A 19,672-nucleotide genomic window follows, 5' to 3' on the forward strand; every position below is an offset into this window, starting at 1 on the left:
GATTATTTTTGCACTGTTTATGTAGCCTATAGACATTTTTTCACCACCTTTTTTTTCATATTTCTGACAACATTAGCTTTGGAATTCGTAGTTGTAAAAAACACATTTTGAAACTAGATGGGTAAAAAACTGTGTGAACGATGAGTGAAACATTTAAAACTTCAGCTAATTGAACTCTTTGCCCGGTGTGAAAGTTTTCCAAACTCTCAGCAGAGTCCCGCACACACGCCTCATTTCCATACCCGGGATCCCACGGCCGGACTCGCCCATGCTCCCACCTGATTGGCCCGCTTGTATCAACATAAGCCTTGCATATTTATCTCCCTCGCGGCTATTGGCCGTTGCCGCCGTCATTCTCGCGCGCGTCTCTGTATAAGGTCTCGCGCTCACTCAGGAGCTCGAGCAAACCTGAGATGAGGCTCGCGCGGGTCTGTGCTGCGCCTGTCGCAACTCAACACTTTCCCCAAATTTAAGCACCCTTGTGATTATCGTTTCCTCCATGCCTTCTCATTCCTGGATGCACCGATCCCTCCGCTTTTATTTAGGCTAGTTTATTTGTTTGTTTTATTTGTAGGGTTTATTTATTTTTAGTTTTTTTTCATGAGCATGTACTTAATTTTGCAAGGATTGCAAAGGTGCCACCGGGAGTGAGTTAGGCAATATGCGCCGCTGGGATATGGTTTTCAACCGAAAGGCTTATGGAATATAGCCTGATTTTCCACAACCTGTATGCCTTCTGGTCCAGCCCCGTGAAGAAGAAACTAATACTGCTCAGCATCATGTTTTTAATCTGGGTATACATGCTGTACTCATGCGTGGGCTACTGTTCCACCATGCCAAGTTTGGTCGTGGAGAGTTACCGGGGCAAGGAGACTGGTTCTGCGGTGGGCAAGAGGACAGAGGGCAGCAGGACGGACCTGGTGTCCAGACTGCTGGCCAAACCGCAGCCCTGGGAGGATATAGAGAGTGACTATGAGGAGCCGTCCATCAGGACCGCTGCGTCCAGAGACCTGCTCAATAACGAGCTGGACTCTGACAGAGCCGAAGACTGGGACGAGATGCACGGGGAGCACCAAAGAGCCCCGGAGCCCAGCGCCATGTCCAGCTTCTCCAACGGCTCCGGGAGCAAGAAGCTGCCGCAGGCGATCATCATCGGGGTGAAGAAAGGAGGGACCCGGGCTCTGCTGGAGTTTCTCCGGGTCCATCCTGACATCAGAGCCGTGGGAGCGGAGCCTCACTTCTTCGACCGCAACTATGACAACGGGCTGGAGTGGTACAGGTAAAACTAATCACCGGGCGTTTGTTTATCTGGATGCAGGGCAAATACACTTTTCCGGGTGAAGAAACTGCACGAAAGAATTTTCAATGCAGTGCAGAACAGCGATGCTGAATTTATTTAGTAAGCCAGACGAACAAGGGTCCGAAAGGCTGTAGATTTTCTTTAAAGTGCGTCAGATTTAGAGGTTGCACACAATTTTTGTAAGCTTGTTCATTTTTCAATCCAACAACATTTAAGCCATTTTTCTCTTTTAAACACAGCTTAATCTATTTACCCGTAAATTGATTTATATGTCACTCATTTGGAGCCCATCAAAGCACACCAAATTCTAACAATTATCCAGCATGTTTTGAGTTTATTTCACAACTTAAACCTTTAAATAAACACACAGGTTGTTACCTCCGCTTTGTTCTGTATGTTTGCGTCGGCAGCACAGATTAGGCATTTTTAATTAACTGTTAATTTTGAGGATTAATGGCTTGCTTTTTTCCCCCTTCCATCGCGTGCGTAATTTTGTTTTGAAAGAATCGAAGAATTGAAAGCGCATTATGTAGCCGGGTAGAGATTACGGTGAGATTGGCGTGTTTCTGCGATGTGCAGTGATCTCTGTTGGACACAGTGCAATATTGCACCTCCACGGGGATGCGTACTCAGGCTTGTATGTCAGATTCAAACCTACTTTTCCAATTTCTTTGATTGAGTCGTATTATTTTACGACCAAGGAGAGGTTTTAATTAAATTATTTCCCATTTATTATGTTTGTACGGGATACAGTCAGGTCCTGACCGACCTTTCTCTTTCGCTTATAGTGAGCAAATACGGACAAATTTCAGACTACTCAGCTACAATGCCTTATGAAAAGAGGCTTGAAGCGCAATTCAAGCAAATCTGACCAACCTCACTGTGTTAAAACCCAGTTTAAAAAAAGGTAAAAATCTGTTGATTTGTTAGATCAGGTTTGGAAAATTAAAAAATCTCAATATTATTACATGTTGTCCCGTGGAATATTTTACCTAATAGTGTTTGTTGCTCTGAAAGGGGTTGAACTATTGTTATGTCAATGGGCTTAATGCAAGTAAATGGCCTGTAAAAGACAATGAAAGGGTTCTTTATAGAACAAAAGCCATTTAACATCTTCAGAGGTCCAGTCTGAGATTATCCTGGTCACTTAAGTGTTAATATAAGGAGCTCAGGGACTATTGAGCTTAATGACCATACTTGGCAGGTCACAGCACAGACAGACTTAAAAATATATTCTAATACTAGTTTTACACATATTTTGTTTCGTTTTAGTTATATTTTACTTATCTTATTTTTATCAGTGCTCAGGTAATTTTTTAAGCTATTTTTAAAATGCAGGTAAAGTTCCAGCTGTTCATTTACCAATGGTCAACTGATTGTATTGATTTATTATCATTTACTAATTGATAAAATGACACCTACAGATACAATGTTATTGTTAACGTTATAATCACTCTTTCAAAAACATTTACCCAATGTGGTTAATTACCATCTTTATTTATTTATTTTTTGTATTTAAGTTTTGTATGAATATAAAAAAAAGCAAAGTTCATCAAAAGATTTTACACTTTAAATTATGATCACGTCTTTCTGATTTGTTTTTCATGTGCTCGCTTTGATAGAATCATTGATTTATTGCAGCCAGATTAACTGGTTTGGGAAGGCGGTTATTTCACTGACTTCCAGCGACTGCATGCCCAACTTTTCTTGTATGGGGAAATGTGGAAAAGTACAGTCAGCTTTTAGACTATGAAATTCAATACTTTTTCAAAACCGTGTAAAGAAATCAGAACTCGAGGTTTTGTGATAGAATTTTATTATTTGTTGAATATTTTGCATTGGAAACACAAGCTATTCGACAGCACTGGAGCAGTGTACACTCCACATTATTTTTATGTGTTTTATTTTTTGTGATAAAGGCGTTTTATTCTTTGGAGGCACATCTAAACAGTGCTTATGTTAAACAAAAATCCATGAACTTTTTGTTCAAGTTCATTCAGATTGGTAACAGCAAAACTTGTTATGAAATACTTCTATTAAAGAACTGCAGTGAGGAGTGAACATTACAGTGAAACAGCTGGTGTAAGCAGTCCCTGTAGTGAAAAAAAGGGGTTCTTTTTCGAGGGTGAGGATGGACAGAGAAGGGAAATTATACTTAATTCATTGCTGATCCCCCTCACTGTCCCATTAGAATAAAATACTGGAGACGATTTGGCAATTTGGGAGGGGAATACTGACATTTTCCAGACAGAAGCAAAATTGTGTGGCATTGAAATATTTTCTGTGGGAATGTGATCAGAGATCATGGTCATTTATGGAGACAGTTATGTGTGTGTGTGTGTGTTTGTGTCTGAGTTGTGTAACGTACCTCTCATTGTTTGTTGATTTGCACAATCTCCCTGTCATGCGCTATTGTAACTAGCTTGCACCATCCTCGCCTCCCCCAATGGGCACGCATTTAGCGTTGGAATTCCACCAAGTAAATGCAGCCGCAGAGAGAGATAGAGAGAGCAGAAAAGACTCGGGGAGGCAGCGGGAAGAGAAGTTTCAAAATGAAAGGAGGTGGAGATAACAAGTCCTTTTGTGGATTTCTGATGTTCTTTGACAGTTTTTAGTTGTGCCAAAGACAAACACATGATTCATGCTTTTGACCGAGGGGTCCTTGTATCAGGAGGTACACATTTTCGCAGTGAGGTCATGCATGAACTAGCCCCGGCGAACACACACGCACACACACACAGAAAGAGTGACTCAGAATTAAGCAGGCCACTGTGACTGAATGTGAAGAGGAACATTGGTTCTTTATTTTCTATTTGCACCTGTTTCCTGGAGGAGTGTAAGCGAAACCGGTGTTATCTGATAATAATTTTAAGAACATGTATGCTTCTCTATGGCACACACATTAATGGCATAATTGCAGTAAGGTAATTAATAAAATAAAAAACGAATAGCTCCCAAAGAATAAGCACAGGGAAAACAGTGCAAGTGCTTTTTTTTAATTAACCACTTTCATTTTTGTGTGACTGGTGTAGAACAAAGATATTTAGCAAGCAAACGTTTGTAACTGTGTTTCACTTGATGGAATAAAACAATCAGAAGTGACAGGAACGCTCAGAAAAAATTGGAGTGATTTGGCTTTTTTGAGAGTTTACAGAAGTTTTTAAGAAACTGCGAATAGCTTAAATCAGTTTTTCCCCCAGTTTGTATGATCTTGTATGTCACCTTGGAACATGCTTTAACTCATGCACATTAGCTGAAGGCCTCTCTCCTTCCAACCGACTTTGTTTTCTTCAACTTGCAGTATTTTATTTATTCCTAACTCTTGTTGACTACAGTCCTCATCCCGCCCTGTCAGTCTGTGGTGCACATTGCTCTCTTCATATCCCATTTAGCCGTATTTGCTATGAAGGGGCTTTGATATGTAATTACTGTGCTGTGGTTTTGCTGTCGTGTCGCGGGCTCTGGTCTTAGCTCACTGTCAGGCCCAGGCACTGTTGACGCTGCCGCTCCTCCCTCGGAGTGGCTTTAGCATTAAACGAGAAGCTGTACACATGTCGGGCAGGGTGCAGTAACACAGTTTACGGCCATATGGTGGTATGCGTCTTAGGTTTGTGTCTATTACTAAGCTCGTTTTAATTAGAACCTATCAGAGGCTGTCAGCTGTTTGTTCTCCGCATGAGAATTTTTAAAAAGGTTTGCTTCTGGTTGTGAGTTTAAAGAAATGGTGCGTCGAAGTAAAGCAATATAACAGTTGGATCGCACACTTCATGTGATTTGCAATCAAAGGTGATTCCACTTCTGTAGAGATTGTTCTGTCTGAATGGGTGCCTTCCCTGAGCAGGATGTCTCGCTGGTCAACCTTTGTATCGAGTCTGTGATAAAACACCGTGGAGGTAAACGGACTTAAAAAGCAGTGTCGGTAAAAGCTACTTCCAGCACCACAAAAGGACAAGTGGAGCATTGTTGAAAAGGGAACTTCCTTTAAAAAAAATGAAAAGAAACCAAGTTCCTCTATCAGACTTAGGATGCTTGCGGAAGTCTGCACTGTTTGAAAGCCGTTATTTATCTCTACCCCCACTGCTAGTTCTTGAGTTGGAGTCAGACTGCATCTCTTGACCATGTCAGAGACGGTTCTGGGTGGGTGCACGTCCTTTATCTGCTCGCCACAGGGGAGCTCCTATTTCCATGTAGGTGACCCATCCACTTTCTGTTGCCACTGACCTCACCCTCCTTTCTTCCTCTCAATGGCCAAAAGGGCCACCTGGTTCTATAGAGCATCGTTTGACCAACAAAACATCGAGTGCTAATGTTTGCATACACGGGATGTTTTAAGGAAAGTCAGCGGGTACGTGGAAGTGGTGTTCATTCAATGCATACAGCGTTATTGTAATAGGCTCAGCTGTGAAACCACAAATAATCTTCAGTTGATGTCACAGAAGACTGAAACTGTCAGACATCATACACAAATGTCTCCATGGCCTGACCCCTCGGGGATAGCCAGTATTGATTGGTCAGGCTTGATTGGAGGTAATGTGTAGAGGTGGGTTAAGAGCCTTTGACTGAGGTCAGACCCACGTCTGCTTGCTGACAGGGTCTGTGTGTTGACCATCTGCAGAGCTACAGAAAGCTGCTGGAAGCTACAAGCCCCACAGGGGATCTTACAACGCTTCATAAACAATCGCACGACAGCAGAAAACCTACTGAGTTATGTTCAGGAAGATTTAAAAAATATATATTTAAACTGCGTTTGATAAAAATCAAGTACTGAAAGTTTAAGTGGCTCTCATTCAGATGGAGCTGCAGTAAAGACAATGCCAGATTCATGATTAGATACTTTGGCCCTCTGATTGTTTCCTGATTCCTGGAACTCCACAGTTCCTCTGGGAATGAGCGCCCGGCCAGCCAACCGTACAGCTGACAGCAGGTTCACATCCTCTGCTCAAATCCTCAATAGCAGTGGCCAACGTGAAAACAAGCAGTTTGAAACCGTGCCTCCGTGTTGGCTAAACTTCCGCCTTCAGTTCCCATATGGGTGGATTATTCGTCAGTGGCACCCTGTTTCTCATCGGTGCCTCCCAGTTCTTCCCCCGAACATCATCCTCAAATCTCTTCCTTCTTTTCCAGTTTTCCAGCTGCGCACTTGTGTTGCTGATGTGCAAGAATGGTGTCACATGTCATACTTGGTTTTTACATTTCTGGGTGGGGCTCACTGCAGGCCTCGATGACCAGACGTGACCCACTACCAGAGAAGGCTTTGGTCAGTGTAGAGGGGCGAGGGGAGCCCTCTCCTCTTTGCCTAAGCTGGCGTAGCCCGGTCAAGAATACAGAGTGACCTTGGGGGAGGTGGAGAAGCAGGGAAAAAAGGCAGCTTTTATCCCCAAATTACAACCGGTTAATAGTGAAAGGGGAGACCTGTGGAGAAGGGAGTGGCAGCGCTGTGCCGTGGTGGTTTGCATCCCCCATCCTTCTCCTGTTGGCGTGCAGAGAACACTAGCCACACCAGTGAAGACAATCTAGCTGCAACAGACAGCAACCTCTTGCTGAATCAGAGGATAAAAGAGGAGGCTGACAGGAAGTTGCTGTCAACATTCGACTCAAATGGATGATGTAAAGAATAAGAAGACAAAGCCATTCAAACAAACACAAATAAACCCACACAAACACATTTTTAAAAGACACATTTTGTGGCATTGTTCTGTAGTTCTGTATAAAAGGAAGGTTGGATTGGGGGCTATGTTGGAGTGACTTAAGCATTGCAGTGCGTGTAGTAACATCTGTGTAAGTCAGGACTGGCGCTGCTTTGTTAGATGTCAAACTCCCCTGGTTACACAATGCCAGCGCGCTATGCAAAATCACACACCGGGGCGGCATTACACTGGCTTGTGTCAGTGTAAATAAACAATGGCATCATAAAAAGAGGCTTGAATGGCATTGAGGTAAAATCTCTCTGTTTGTAATGAGTAATTCAAGCCCACCAACAATAAAATGCAAAGAATTCAAATGAAGTGGTCTTGGAGCAAGGAGAAAGGAAGCTTATGATGGAGAAAGCGGTATACAAACCCTCCCTCTGTGCTACGTGTGAATTAGACCCTTTTTAACGAGGTGATAATTTGGATGTTGTTTTACATGTCAGAACAGAACCAGACATCCTCCCTCCAGAGTTAATGGTCAGTCATTGCTGCTAAATAAACACTTTCTGGCACATTAAAAAGGTTTCCCTGGAGGCTGCTGGAGACAGACACCCATATACCATTTTGTTAATTATTTACTGTTACTCTCCTAAAGGTAGGTTAATCAGGTGAGTCTTATGTCCTTTCCAAAGGAAAGGAAAAGTAATTTAGGAGTGGGAGGAACGGAAAAAAAACTGATGACAGTAGACCTTTACAGCTTCACTTGTCCCAGGTATTAAGTCCCAGAGGTAGCCATTAGGGTGTTGGAGAGCGAGCCTGCCTGTGGGAGAAAGGAGGACACGCTTTCTCTCTTACACTCACACACACACACATACATACAACACACACAGAAAGAGAACTCAAGGAAGGTCTCCCGAGGTTTCCATTAGCCTGGCAGTAAAAGAGCAGAGCTCATTAGAAACCTCGAGCTGTCTCCCTCCACCTTGGCTGCTCGACACTAGTCACTCTCTCCATTTAGATGTACTCCCAGTGCTGTTGGGAGCTGTAAGAACACTTCAGCTCACCTCTAAGACAACCTGGCCAAACTCTACTCAATGCCAATTATTTTTCCACCACGTGCAGTTTTTCTCTTCCTTGTTCAACTGATCTAAAGCTGAAAACTGCACTCAGTTACTTTGGAAGCAAAAACTACTCCTCCATTATCTGTAAGTTGTATTAATATTACTGTAGCGGTTATGTGCTAATTTAACACCAAAACACCCCAACAGGAAGCCAGATATTAAGATCTTAGTGAAGTTTATTTATGAAAAGTGGACTAAATTTTATTTGCTGAAAAAAAAGATGAAAAGCCTCACGATTTCTATCTTTGTGTGAAGAGTGCCATCGAAATACGACTAAAGATAGTTTCCAAATCGGAAAATTTAGAGCATTCTGCGTTTTGGCATGTCTGTTAAATTATGGATGTGCGCTGGCATTTGGAAGCCAGAAATACATCAAAGTGAGCTTATCACGAATGTGTTTAATCGCAACATTCTTTTTTTTCCCTCCTAAATACTGCAAAAATGATTAATTGCGTTGCTATTTTTAGACACTGGCAGCACTGGAAGCACTTGCAGAATTCAGGAAGGTGACTTGACATGTAACATGTTTATTTACTAAAACCACGGTATTTCTCTAACCCTAGCAAAGCATAAAACATAACCACCAGTTGGAATCTGGATGGAAACCCTGCTCTTCTGTGTATTGAGAGCTCAGTTTGCCCACCTTAGCGAAAAATGCCTCTGACTGGAATTTATAGCAAACAATGCAGCAAAACATAAGTTCTATAATGCTGAAGACAGAGTTATTGCTTGTAGATGGTATTGTATATTTATATATAAAAAAACATCTATGCCTCAGACCAAGGAAAAGAGAGAGATTAAAGCCTAAAAACTGCTTCTGCCACTGTTTCCATCTCGGAAAGGAGTAGGTTAATTGTCATGCTATCCTTACTCAGTATAGCTAATTATATGTTTGCTTGGGAGGCAGGCTGTCTTTAGGAATTTGTAAACCATTAACCTGCAGCAACAGCTGCAGTGTGAGTAATAGAAGCAAAATGATAGAGCCCAAACACACGCAGAGATGGTTTTGGGCTCGGTGAGTGACATACAGTAGAGAGGAAATCCCCTCTTTCTTGCACACACGCTTTGTAGTTCACCTGTCTTCAAAAAGGTGTGCAGGCAGTTACGGATGACAGCCAATTCAAACAGGATGCAAAGTAGCTTGCTCGCTCCCTCTGTCTCTCTGTGTGTGACTGCGTGTGCGCCTAGGGAGTGGGGGTGGTGGCATGTAAGTTCTTCTTGAGTCTGTTTCATCTTTTATTCATCTCTGCTGTAGCTAGATCAAGGAGTCATGTGCCTCTTGGTGCATGTCAAGCGTCAGGAAAGCAGTCAGAATCAGCCATTCTGACTGCACACCCACACATCAACACCCAGATATGCTTAGACACACACAGAGTAGGCAAACACTTGCTCCTATACACAAGCCGAGTCTTCACCTGCAGCTCCCCGTTGTTGTTTGCCCCGTTGTTTTTTCTTTTACGGTTCACTGGTTTATTTCATCCCAGCTGTCATCCAGTCGCACCCTGATACTGATGGAGTGGTGGAATGCGTGGCTAGCTCCGGGGTAACACCTTCAGCAAACACCCCAAGCAAACACATTGATTAAAGAGGATTACTAGTGCTAAACAAATTTTGGCTAGTATCACAAAGTGGAGGCTTTCACAGCGTGTCCGTCTGATGGCTGGCGCGCACGCAGCGAGTGGCTTGATCGCTGTGGCGCTGTCAGGTGAATCATCTTGTATCACATGTCAAACAAAGTGATGAGATGTAGTCTTAAGTGATGCTCATATGATGGGATGTTTCACTTCTTTAAGGTTGGCCATTTAAAGCTTTTTACTTTTTTACTTCTTGGCCGATGCTTTTAAAAGCCTGAAGGAGGAAAAATAGGACAGCACTTGTGAAGAGTTGCACATTCAAAGCGGGAGGAGTTACTGCTACTTTCTTCTCTCCGCCATGCCTTTCACCAACTCCTCTGTTTTATTTATGCCACATGGTGGGCTCCCTCGCTTCGCTGCAGGGTTATTAACACTCAGTAATTCTAGGCAGCCGCCTATGGCCACAGGCCGGTGTGGTTCCAGGCCTGAATAATCCCTGCGGCTCCACACATTCCAGTGTTGTTTTCCGAAGGTGCCAGATAGCAACAAATGCACTTGAAAAGAGATTTTCCGAATAGGAAAACTTATAGTTAGTTTTAAAATTGAATAATTTGTGCTTGTCACGCCTCTGCAGCTCTACCCATCATAAGGTAACCACGACAGCATCAGAGAAGAATGTCTCAACCTCACTTAAGTATTTTCAGGACATTACAGAGGGGGGTAAACATGAAGCCCATGGCATTATATGTGGTGGTTTGTTCTCTGTTTATTTATTCTGCTTTACTAGTGTCTGATGTTGCCTCCAAAACCGGGCTGGGTATGAGCCCAAACCAGTGTGCATGGTCTGCAAACCGCTAGGCCTGACTCCCCTTCTTCCCCACTTTCTGTCTTTCCCTCTCTTGTCGATTCACATTGTCTCTGTCATTCACGCTCCCACTCCTACACACTGTTTTACACACACATTCCTTCTGTAAGAGGCGCTAAAATGAAGAGGGAAAAAAAAAAAAGCTCCACATCAGTGAAGTGCAACTCCCTGACTTCAGCTTAAAATGATGGATGGACGGGTTGCGACGGTTGGGTTAACTGTTTTGTTTACTTGGAGGGTCAGGATATTCCCAGGCTGCTTTGACATAGCGCAATGTCTTGACGGAGTTCAGGGCCTAGGAGTTACATTTATCAACCAAATCAGGACTTCAAGCCCAGAATTTCTGTGTCAAAGTGTCACAGAGCTCTGACCAGTTTGTCCTCTGCAATCTGTGCTGCTCTGAGAAAGATTAAAATGCTAGCGAATAATTACACCCTGACCTTTTAGACCCGGCTGTGGAATCTTTGGCTATTTCCTTTTTGCCCTTCCTTCTGTTCTTGATAAGACCTTGTTAGCAGAAACGCTGCGATAAATGTTCTAGGTATGACCTTGAGTCAAGACCATGGGTACTATTGTTGGTGAGACGGTGGGACTTTCTAAACAGAATCGCTTTTTAGTAGAGGAATAGAGATAGGGGTGCACAGTGGTCTGCAGTAACTCCATTAATACTGACAGGCACTCTTGACAACAGCATTCCCAGCAATTCGGAGGAGGAATTTTGCTTTCAAGCAGCACTCCTCCTTTTAGCTGCAAGATATGCCCCATCCCATGCAGGGTCCTGCTCTCAAGGTCTGAGTGTGTGATACTAGGCTAGCCTGCATTATTAATCCCTTTAGCAGACAGAAGATTTGGAGGGGCTTCCACTCAGCCACCTTCTCTTTACAGTGAAACCATTATGCACTGAAGCCAGGCTGTTAATTTGAGGCTGTAGCATGACTTTGGTGTGTGTGAAATGTACATGCACATATGGAGACTTACTCAATAGTATGGCCAAAAGAATGTATATTTTTTGGAGTTCCCAAAGATATATCGCCATCAAACTGTAAGATAAAGATGCACACAGACACCTTTCAGCCTATACTCCTGCAAGATCTCATCTTTAAGCAGGGGTGTCTGGCTCTTCTCAGCCAGGAAATGAGCTGTCAAAAAGCTCTAAGTGACCACATACTAACACCTGGACTCCTCTTCGAGTGCTTGAAAGAGAGACCAGATGAAGCTTCTGCGACTCCATTCAGAGCACTCCTCCCTCTCTGCATTGGAGTGGCCATAAACCATCTTCTTTATTCTTTTAATTTACAGCCAAAGCCATGCTCTGCGGTAAATATAATGTCAGACTCCAGGCACGGTGGAGCGTATTTCAAAATGTCTGGCTTCTGTATGTACTTAAATGCTACTTTGAAAATATTCCGTGAACCAGCAGGGCCGTGCATGCTTGCCTCCCTCAGTAGCATCTGTAGTGCTCGTGTCGTGTAAATGCAGGCTACTATGAACAAAACCCTCATCCGTGAATTCTTTCGTATGCGTTCGTGATGCACATGAAATGTCCTGCATTTCCAAATCAGGCTCAAATGCTTGTTGTCTCCAGGGTTGAAAAGATGGAAATAGGAACACTTTGGACTGCGAACGAACAAATGGCTTTCGAGATCCTTATCATCAAGTAAGGAATAAAGATGTGTCTTTGTATTTCCTGAAAATGCTTGTACGTTCAGCGCATTGGTTCATGAGAGGGTCTCGGAAGGAGGCCCTTGGAAAAGAAAGGGAGCCTTTCAGTACCTCTTCCCTCATTTCCTCCCTCTCCTGCTTTATACTCGTGAAGTGTCACTTTGCTATCGGACTTCAAGGCCTGATTGCCAAGGGTCGAGTGAACCTTCTTAGATCACTGGAAAAGAGACGGGAGTGAATGCAAAGAAAACTCAGCACAAAGTTAAGTGCTTGATTCCTCAGAAGTGCCCGATTTGTTTGAGTTTCTTACACTGGTGTAGTCTGACAGGTTAATTGAGCCTGTACACAAACATGCTTAGAGCACTGTACAGTGTATACTGTTGTATACTGTTGTTGTGGGTGTTGTTACCTCCCACGGGACGGTAATACTCACTCCAGGGTATTCAAGCCATAGAAATCAGAGTGCATTAGCTTTAAATGCCCACGCGAGTAAAGCCACACCCTCCCTTTTTAATGGTCGATACAGAATGCCCTCCGATTTGTCTGTATTCAAATAAACAAACCCTAATTTGAGATTCAAATGCTTTCAACATCCAGACATGTGAGATAATTGAAAACCTTTTGTATCAAATATAAAATCGACAGACGCACGCCAAATAGCTTTTTTCCTTTTGTCTATGAGCAAACCAGTCATTTTGTCAGGGATGCTGTGACACAGACAGCTCAGTGGCAGCCCGTTATCATTGAATCAAATGTGACAGGAGGGAGGCAGAAACATCAGATCGAAATAACCCTCATTCTGAGCTCCGATGGGATGAGGGCTCTTTAAAACGCAGGCCAAAGGGCCGCTCCGCTGGCCCTTCTTTGATGCTGTCATGTGACAGCGGCTTCTGCTTTCTGTCTTATCACTGTTTTTAGCTTACCTGTCAACTTGGAATTATTCTTAATGGAAAACGATGTCCACACACACACACACACATAAGTATATAATTTCAAAAGTGCCACCAAGCAAAGAATTCTTTGTGATATACTATATGAGGTCCAATAACTTATTTGGAGTGTTATTGTTTCCTATAAAAGACAAGAGTTGCTGTTATCTAAAGGGGACAGGGTGATGTTTGCAGGGCAATTTTGGCACACGTTTCACTTAAGAGCTCTCCAAACAGCTTCTCTTGAGGTTGAGAAGGATGGCGAAGTGCTCCACTCAGGCCCCAGTAAGCACCCACCCTCCACTTTCTGCCCCCTCTCTACCCTGCCCCCATCCCCGCCCCTGTGCCCTGACCACTGCCCTGCTCACCCCTCCGCTCAGGGACAAAGGCTCACTTTCAAAGAAAAGGAGGAAAAAAGAGGAGCCTGGTGTCACAGAATTGCCTGTTTGCTGACGGAATCTTTAAAAGCAGCACCTCATAAATCAAAAGAGAGCATAATAGGCATTGTTTTTCCAAGAGCTACTTGTCCCACTTAAATTCCCCTCCTTTTCTCTCTTTTCTCCTTTCCTGCCTTTTCCCCCCCCCCCCGGCTTCTTTGGCAGAGAGAGTGGGCAAAGTCTGAGGTGGAGATTTTTTATTAGGGGGGCCCTCTTCTTGTGGATTTGGCGCCTTTTAGGGGTTTCCTCGCCACTTTCTGACCATCCCCTAGTTTTATGCTCCTTCAACCCCCAACACTTGATTTTTTTTTAGGATTCCCTGAGCTTGGATCAGCATAATCTATCACTATGCACATTGTAACTCAGGCCTCCTCCCTATCTCCATGCCACATTGTCGTGTTGAAATCGGATTAGCTCGGGAGCCATTTGCCTCTTCTGTTTGGCTCTGAACTCTTTTTGTATGTTAGCACAAGGAATGACAAAAAGCTTGCAGGCAGTATCGCCATTGTGCGTCGAGAGAATGAAGAATGGCATGCAGTTTGACTCAAGCGTGTTTGGTTTATACTCCTCGAGGAGATTCAAGAGGTGCTTTTCAAAAACGTAGCGTGTGCTCATGTGCTGTTTGCATTTATACATCCAGAAATGGCTTGCTGGCGTGCACGTTCTGATTTCAACAGGCTATTAATGTTTGGAAATAAGCTCGCTTTTCCCTTAGTTTGCTCCGTTCACTCTACTGATGTGTCAGTAATCAAGATGATATCATCATAATTAGATCACAAGCACTGCATTAAGATTACACAAATGCCAACAACATTTCCATGAGACATTTTAGTGATTACCCAACATTACACTGGGTATTTTTTCTCCCCTCCCCACTTTTCAACCTCGTGCGCACTGATATGTGCATTGACGACAGAGAGCTGATGTTACATGAATTAACCACGAGCTAAATGGACATGAACTAGATTCCAGCCTTTAGAGTATATTCCTGAGGAGCAGATGGAGGTCTGGGAACGAATCAAGCATTACAAATATCTAAATGTACAGAATGTGTTCAGCCTTTGTCACCTGTAAACATATTGTGTAGGATTACAAAGTGTTTGAATGGGATCTGCTACCATAGTACTGTCTACACAATGGGCTATTAGTGTTCTGGCCTTAACAACAAAGGCGAGCTTCAGGCTACAACAGCCTAACAGGAACCTTATCTGTGAGAGTGTTTTTCCTGATAGATCAATGCCCTCAGTTATCTCTCCCTTCCTTTGAATGACTTCAACTGCTTTTTCTTCATTCTTTGTTGGGATGTTTTATGTCTTGAATTTCAGCTGATTTTGTGTGTGTGTAACAGTCCTTTGAATCCTTTCCATCCAGCAAAAAACAGAAACATATTTGATCTCATGTACATTACACAGGCTACTTTTTCTCCCAGTCTGGGGGCCAAACAGGGAAAAGCGATCCACATCCCAATGTCAGTCAAACCGCTCTTATCGCCTCCACCATAATCTAGACTTTGAGTTTGGCCACTAGTTCTGAAATCCGATGCGGAGAGAGCGGAGTGATTCACTTTTCCTTCAAAACCAGTTGTTCCCATGTACCTCTTGATTATATGTCTGCGTGTAACATATATGTTTAAAGCCCATTTGCCAGTTTTCGCACAAAACCAAAGCCATTCTTGTAAAAAAAAAACCCTTTCTGAAACAAGCATCATCATCTTTCAGTGGTGCTGCATTTACTGGGGGTCCAGTCGGGTGGTAGAGAACCGTGGCCATCTATACCTGAATCAGCAAGGCAAATTTTTTGTGCCTGTTTGCTCCATTGGGCATATCAAGGGATTTTGATTAAATGTGACCACTTTGAAACATTATATCCAGCAGTGAGGTTTGGGGAAAAGCAACTCAGGGAAGACACATCAGATAATGGAATCTGCACATGCTGTGAGTTAATTTGGAAAGAAAATACACTGTAAGGCTCATCAGAATTATTCACAATGAAATGAAATCTTGCCCCATCTAGGTGATCTGGGTGTTGCATTTGTCTTCTCAACCATGCAAGTCTGTGCAAAGCTTAGAAAACCTAATATGGTTAACGAGAGGATTGGTCACGTTTAGAAATTCCTCTAGTTGTTTGATTCTGGAGTAAATAAAGGTTTTCTGTTTTTTCTCAGAAGTGAGATATCTCATGAGTGAGTGAGCTTGTTGATGTTGGAGAGCTGCCTGCACTAATAGGTTTTCAAGCCCTATAATAAGGCTTTACAGGCTTAGTGAGTCATTGATTGCAGAGCACAGTACACTCCATCAACTTGATTACATTATGCAAGAACCTACTGCATCTTACCCTTCTCCTAACCTTCTTTTTGGGCCTGCTTTCTTTTTTTCTGCAGGGAGCTGATGCCCAAGACCCTGGAGGGCCAAATCACAATGGAGAAAACTCCCAGCTACTTTGTGACTAGGGAAGCTCCTGCCCGAATCTCCGCCATGTCCCGGAACACCAAGCTGATCGTCGTAGTGAGGGATCCTGTCACTAGAGCTATCTCCGACTACACACAGACACTGTCTAAGAAGCCTGACATTCCCTCGTTTGAGAGCCTCACCTTTAAAAACAGGACTACAGGGCTCATTGACACGTCATGGAGCGCCATCCAGATTGGCATCTACGCCAAGCACCTGGACAACTGGCTGCAGTACTTCCCCATGGAGCAGATCCTGTTTGTGAGCGGCGAGCGTTTGATCAGCGACCCAGCTGGAGAGCTGGGCCGTGTGCAAGACTTTCTCGGGCTCAAGAGGATCATCACAGACAAACATTTTTATTTCAACCAGACCAAGGGATTTCCGTGCCTGAAGAAAGCAGAAGGCAGCAGCAAGCCCCACTGCCTTGGAAAAACCAAAGGGCGAACCCATCCAAACATTGACCCTGAGGTGGTGCAGAGACTACGAGACTTCTACAGGCCCTTCAACATGAAGTTCTACCAGATGACAGGACATAACTTTGGCTGGGATTGATGTGAAAATGACTTTTTTTTTTTTTTTTTTTTTTGAGAAGTTGTCTTTTTTCCTCTGTAATTCAAAGGCAAGATGTGGAGATATTGTTATATATATGTAAAATGTACAGAAAATCTATTTTATAATAATTTATTTTTATTTCTAAGCAATTAATTCACTAAGCTGCCTAACCATATTTGTACATAACATCTGACCCACGTGTTGTTTTTAACATTCCTCGTTTTTATTTTGAATTCTCATGCTCCTCCCTTGTGGTCCTGTAAACTCAGTGGATTTACTGGTGCTTCATAATGCAGATAATCAGCGAAGATTGAAGCAGAAACTAGGGCGGAAAGTGTAGAGGCACGATATTACGGGTACAGAGTGCTCACGGAGAAGTGGAGAATCTTCATGTATACTTACATCACACACTTTACCTTCATCCTCTTCATACCCTTTCTGAAAGCGATTCTTTTTTAAGGTGTTTCACATCCTTCTAGGTTTTTCATGGTGCAAGTTTCCTGCTCTGCCATTGACCCTAAGCAGCACATCTCTTGTCCCATTCCACTCAATAACAGGTAGATCAATAGACCTAATTGATACTCATTGTGTCACTCATGCTTAAAGTATACAGCTGCCCTTTCATTCTCAGTGCTCCTGCTGCCTACTCTAATGAATGGCCCATCCATCAAATGTTAAATCCTATCCCGGACCACATAAGGGCCCATGTTAACGTTATGCTAATCAAGTAAAGGTAACTGGCAGATCGATCGAGTCTCTGCTCTCTAGCTCCGCATTTGAAGTAGTGTTGGCTGGTAGCCAGGCTTTTGCCCTATCTACTCAGTTCAAAGGTCACACAAAGTCTCAATCAAATTTCCTTGAGAGGCATTTGATTTGTTGAGGAAAAGAGGAGTTGGTGCACAGCGGGTCACAGGGACAGCGTGTCCTATTTTCTTTTCTTCTTCTTTGCGTGAGGTAGCAGAGGCATATCTGCCAGAAATCGAGCATAAAGATAGAAAAGATGACAGAGAGACGACGGCAAGGTTTCGCCTCACTGAAATGGCACTTCTTCAAACAGAAGTCCACCAGGCCCCATCTTAGATCCCAGACTAAACAGATCAAAGGAACAGGAAAGGTTTTTGTGAAGCACTCATAGCACAGCAAGAATTGCCTCAGGCAGGGTTTCGGTGTCTAACCTCTTGTGTCATCAGAAAACCTCATGTGCCATCATCCATGGCCGTTATACTTTATGCCTTATTCACTCTTCTCAAGTCTCATCTCTTCAATCTTAACACTCGTTGCCAAAAAAAACTTCATGTCGATATCGTGTTTCACACGGCTTAGTCGCGATCTGCTTTTGTCCCCGGCATTGCTTCGTAGTTTTTGTCTTTCTACTTGAATTCTTAATATGCAAGAGTGAGAAAATGTGTGGTGATCATCTTTGAAGTGATGTCTTTGCAGCGGATGGTGCACCATCATAAGGGCACGGGGCTGCTTTCAAGCTATGCTACGCTACGCTGTGCTATACTAAGCTATGCATGCTCGGTGTGGCAGCGGTTATGAAAATGCAGGCATGATGGAAATGAATTATTAGCGCCCAGAGAAGGGTTTTAATGCGTTTATGCAGAGCTCAGACTGAATGTAGACAACCTATCCACACAAGAAAACTCATTCAAGTCAGACTGCCATTTAGTGAATAGTCAAATCTGATTGTCCTTATTAAAATAAGAAAATGTTGTGCCTCTTCAACTGTTGGATCCAACACAGTTAGCCTGCTTGCGTTAAAACAGGCAACCACTTATTCTGCTATTTCTCTTATTTTCCATTTGAAACCAGCTACCGGGTTTCACGTCAAACCAATGGTTGCTAGCAGGGGTGATTGAGGCTTGCTTTTATTCTGCCTGAGCGATGGTACTCCTAGTGAGAACGTGTTTGAAGAAAGCCTTCATCGCCTCTTCTCTCCTTAGTGCAATGTTTGATTATTAAAAGCATTTATGGTGACCTCTTTCAGCAAGCTGTCACGTCGTTGAAGAAAAGTTGGACATTTTCCCGTAAGCTGATGGAAGTACTGCATTTGACTTCTGTTCATTTTTACTGAGGGGATATCTGAAGAAAAAAAAAGAAACAAGAAAAAAAATAAAACCCTTGCACCCATGGGTTTACTCCCATGTTGCTGCATCTGTTATGGTTGAGTTTTATTCAGCCTGTTTTCAGATCTAAAAATGTTAGAAATGTTTGTCTTATCCACATATTATATGTATTTAGTCTAGCAGATCTGTATGTACAAAAATGAAAAAGACATGTAAATCAAGTATTTTGTGGTATGTACATCAAAGGAATTAATTTTACACAATGCAAGAGCAACATGGAGCAGATGTTTCTAGATGATTAAATACTGAACATTCATAATATTTCTTTGTATGAAGAAATAAATAAAAAATATATATTTTACCAAATCCTCTGGTGCTTGACTTGTATCCTTGATTCTATTCGAGGACTACACCATCTGCATAAAGTACTCTCATGAATACTGCATATTCTACTACATACTACATCTTTTGCATCAAGTGGTTTTATCTGTGTATATAGTTTTAAATAGAGTAATTCACCAAGCTATGTTATTTATTTAGTATTTTCAGTGGCATGAGGTCAGACAAGACAAGCAAAGTGGAAAAGAAATTAGGAAAACAGAGCGTCAAAAAAGGTGTAGTAGGTACACAAAAACTGATTTTATGGTTAAATGTCCTTTTAAAGTTTAACTGCCTTATTTTTACAGTTTCTTTTTCACGAGTCAGCTTCAGCCAGTCATGATATGTTCTAAGTATATGGCTTAGCTAGCTACACTTGTGAAAACTCAAAGTCAACTTTGTCGTCAGTTCTGTAATATGTAACTTACACAGGATTGTAATGTCGTTTCCATGTGCAAATAGAACGAATAATACATAAGAAAACAGAGCACTGCAAGAATATGAGGTATAGCTATAAGAGATCGACACATAAATATGAATTACACAAAATATATTAAAGCCTCTTTATTAAATTATTGCTGTCTATGTATAAAAATTGGAGGTGTACATGCATGCTCAAAGTTACATTCATTACTGCAATTCTTTTTATACAGAGTATAAATGAAATGCTTTCTTTGTTTAGAATGGCCTGACTATGTGATGGCATTC

The 19,672-nt window shown here is 42.6% G+C and overlaps 1 protein-coding gene across 1 annotated transcript; it reads left to right on the forward strand.

Moving 5' to 3' along the window:
- Positions 1 to 381: 381 nt before the first annotated feature.
- Positions 382 to 18,952, forward strand: hs3st3b1b (heparan sulfate (glucosamine) 3-O-sulfotransferase 3B1b). Its single transcript, XM_085170313.1, has 2 exons — positions 382 to 1,279; positions 15,899 to 18,952. Exons 1-2 carry the CDS (start codon positions 699 to 701, stop codon positions 16,515 to 16,517), a joined length of 1,200 nt encoding a protein of 399 aa, XP_085026439.1. The 5' UTR covers positions 382 to 698; the 3' UTR covers positions 16,518 to 18,952.
- The last annotated feature ends 720 nt before the right edge of the window (positions 18,953 to 19,672 follow it).

Source organism: Neolamprologus multifasciatus, chromosome 8 (assembly GCF_963576455.1).
Source record: "Neolamprologus multifasciatus chromosome 8, fNeoMul1.2, whole genome shotgun sequence".
NCBI lineage: Eukaryota > Metazoa > Chordata > Actinopteri > Cichliformes > Cichlidae > Neolamprologus > Neolamprologus multifasciatus.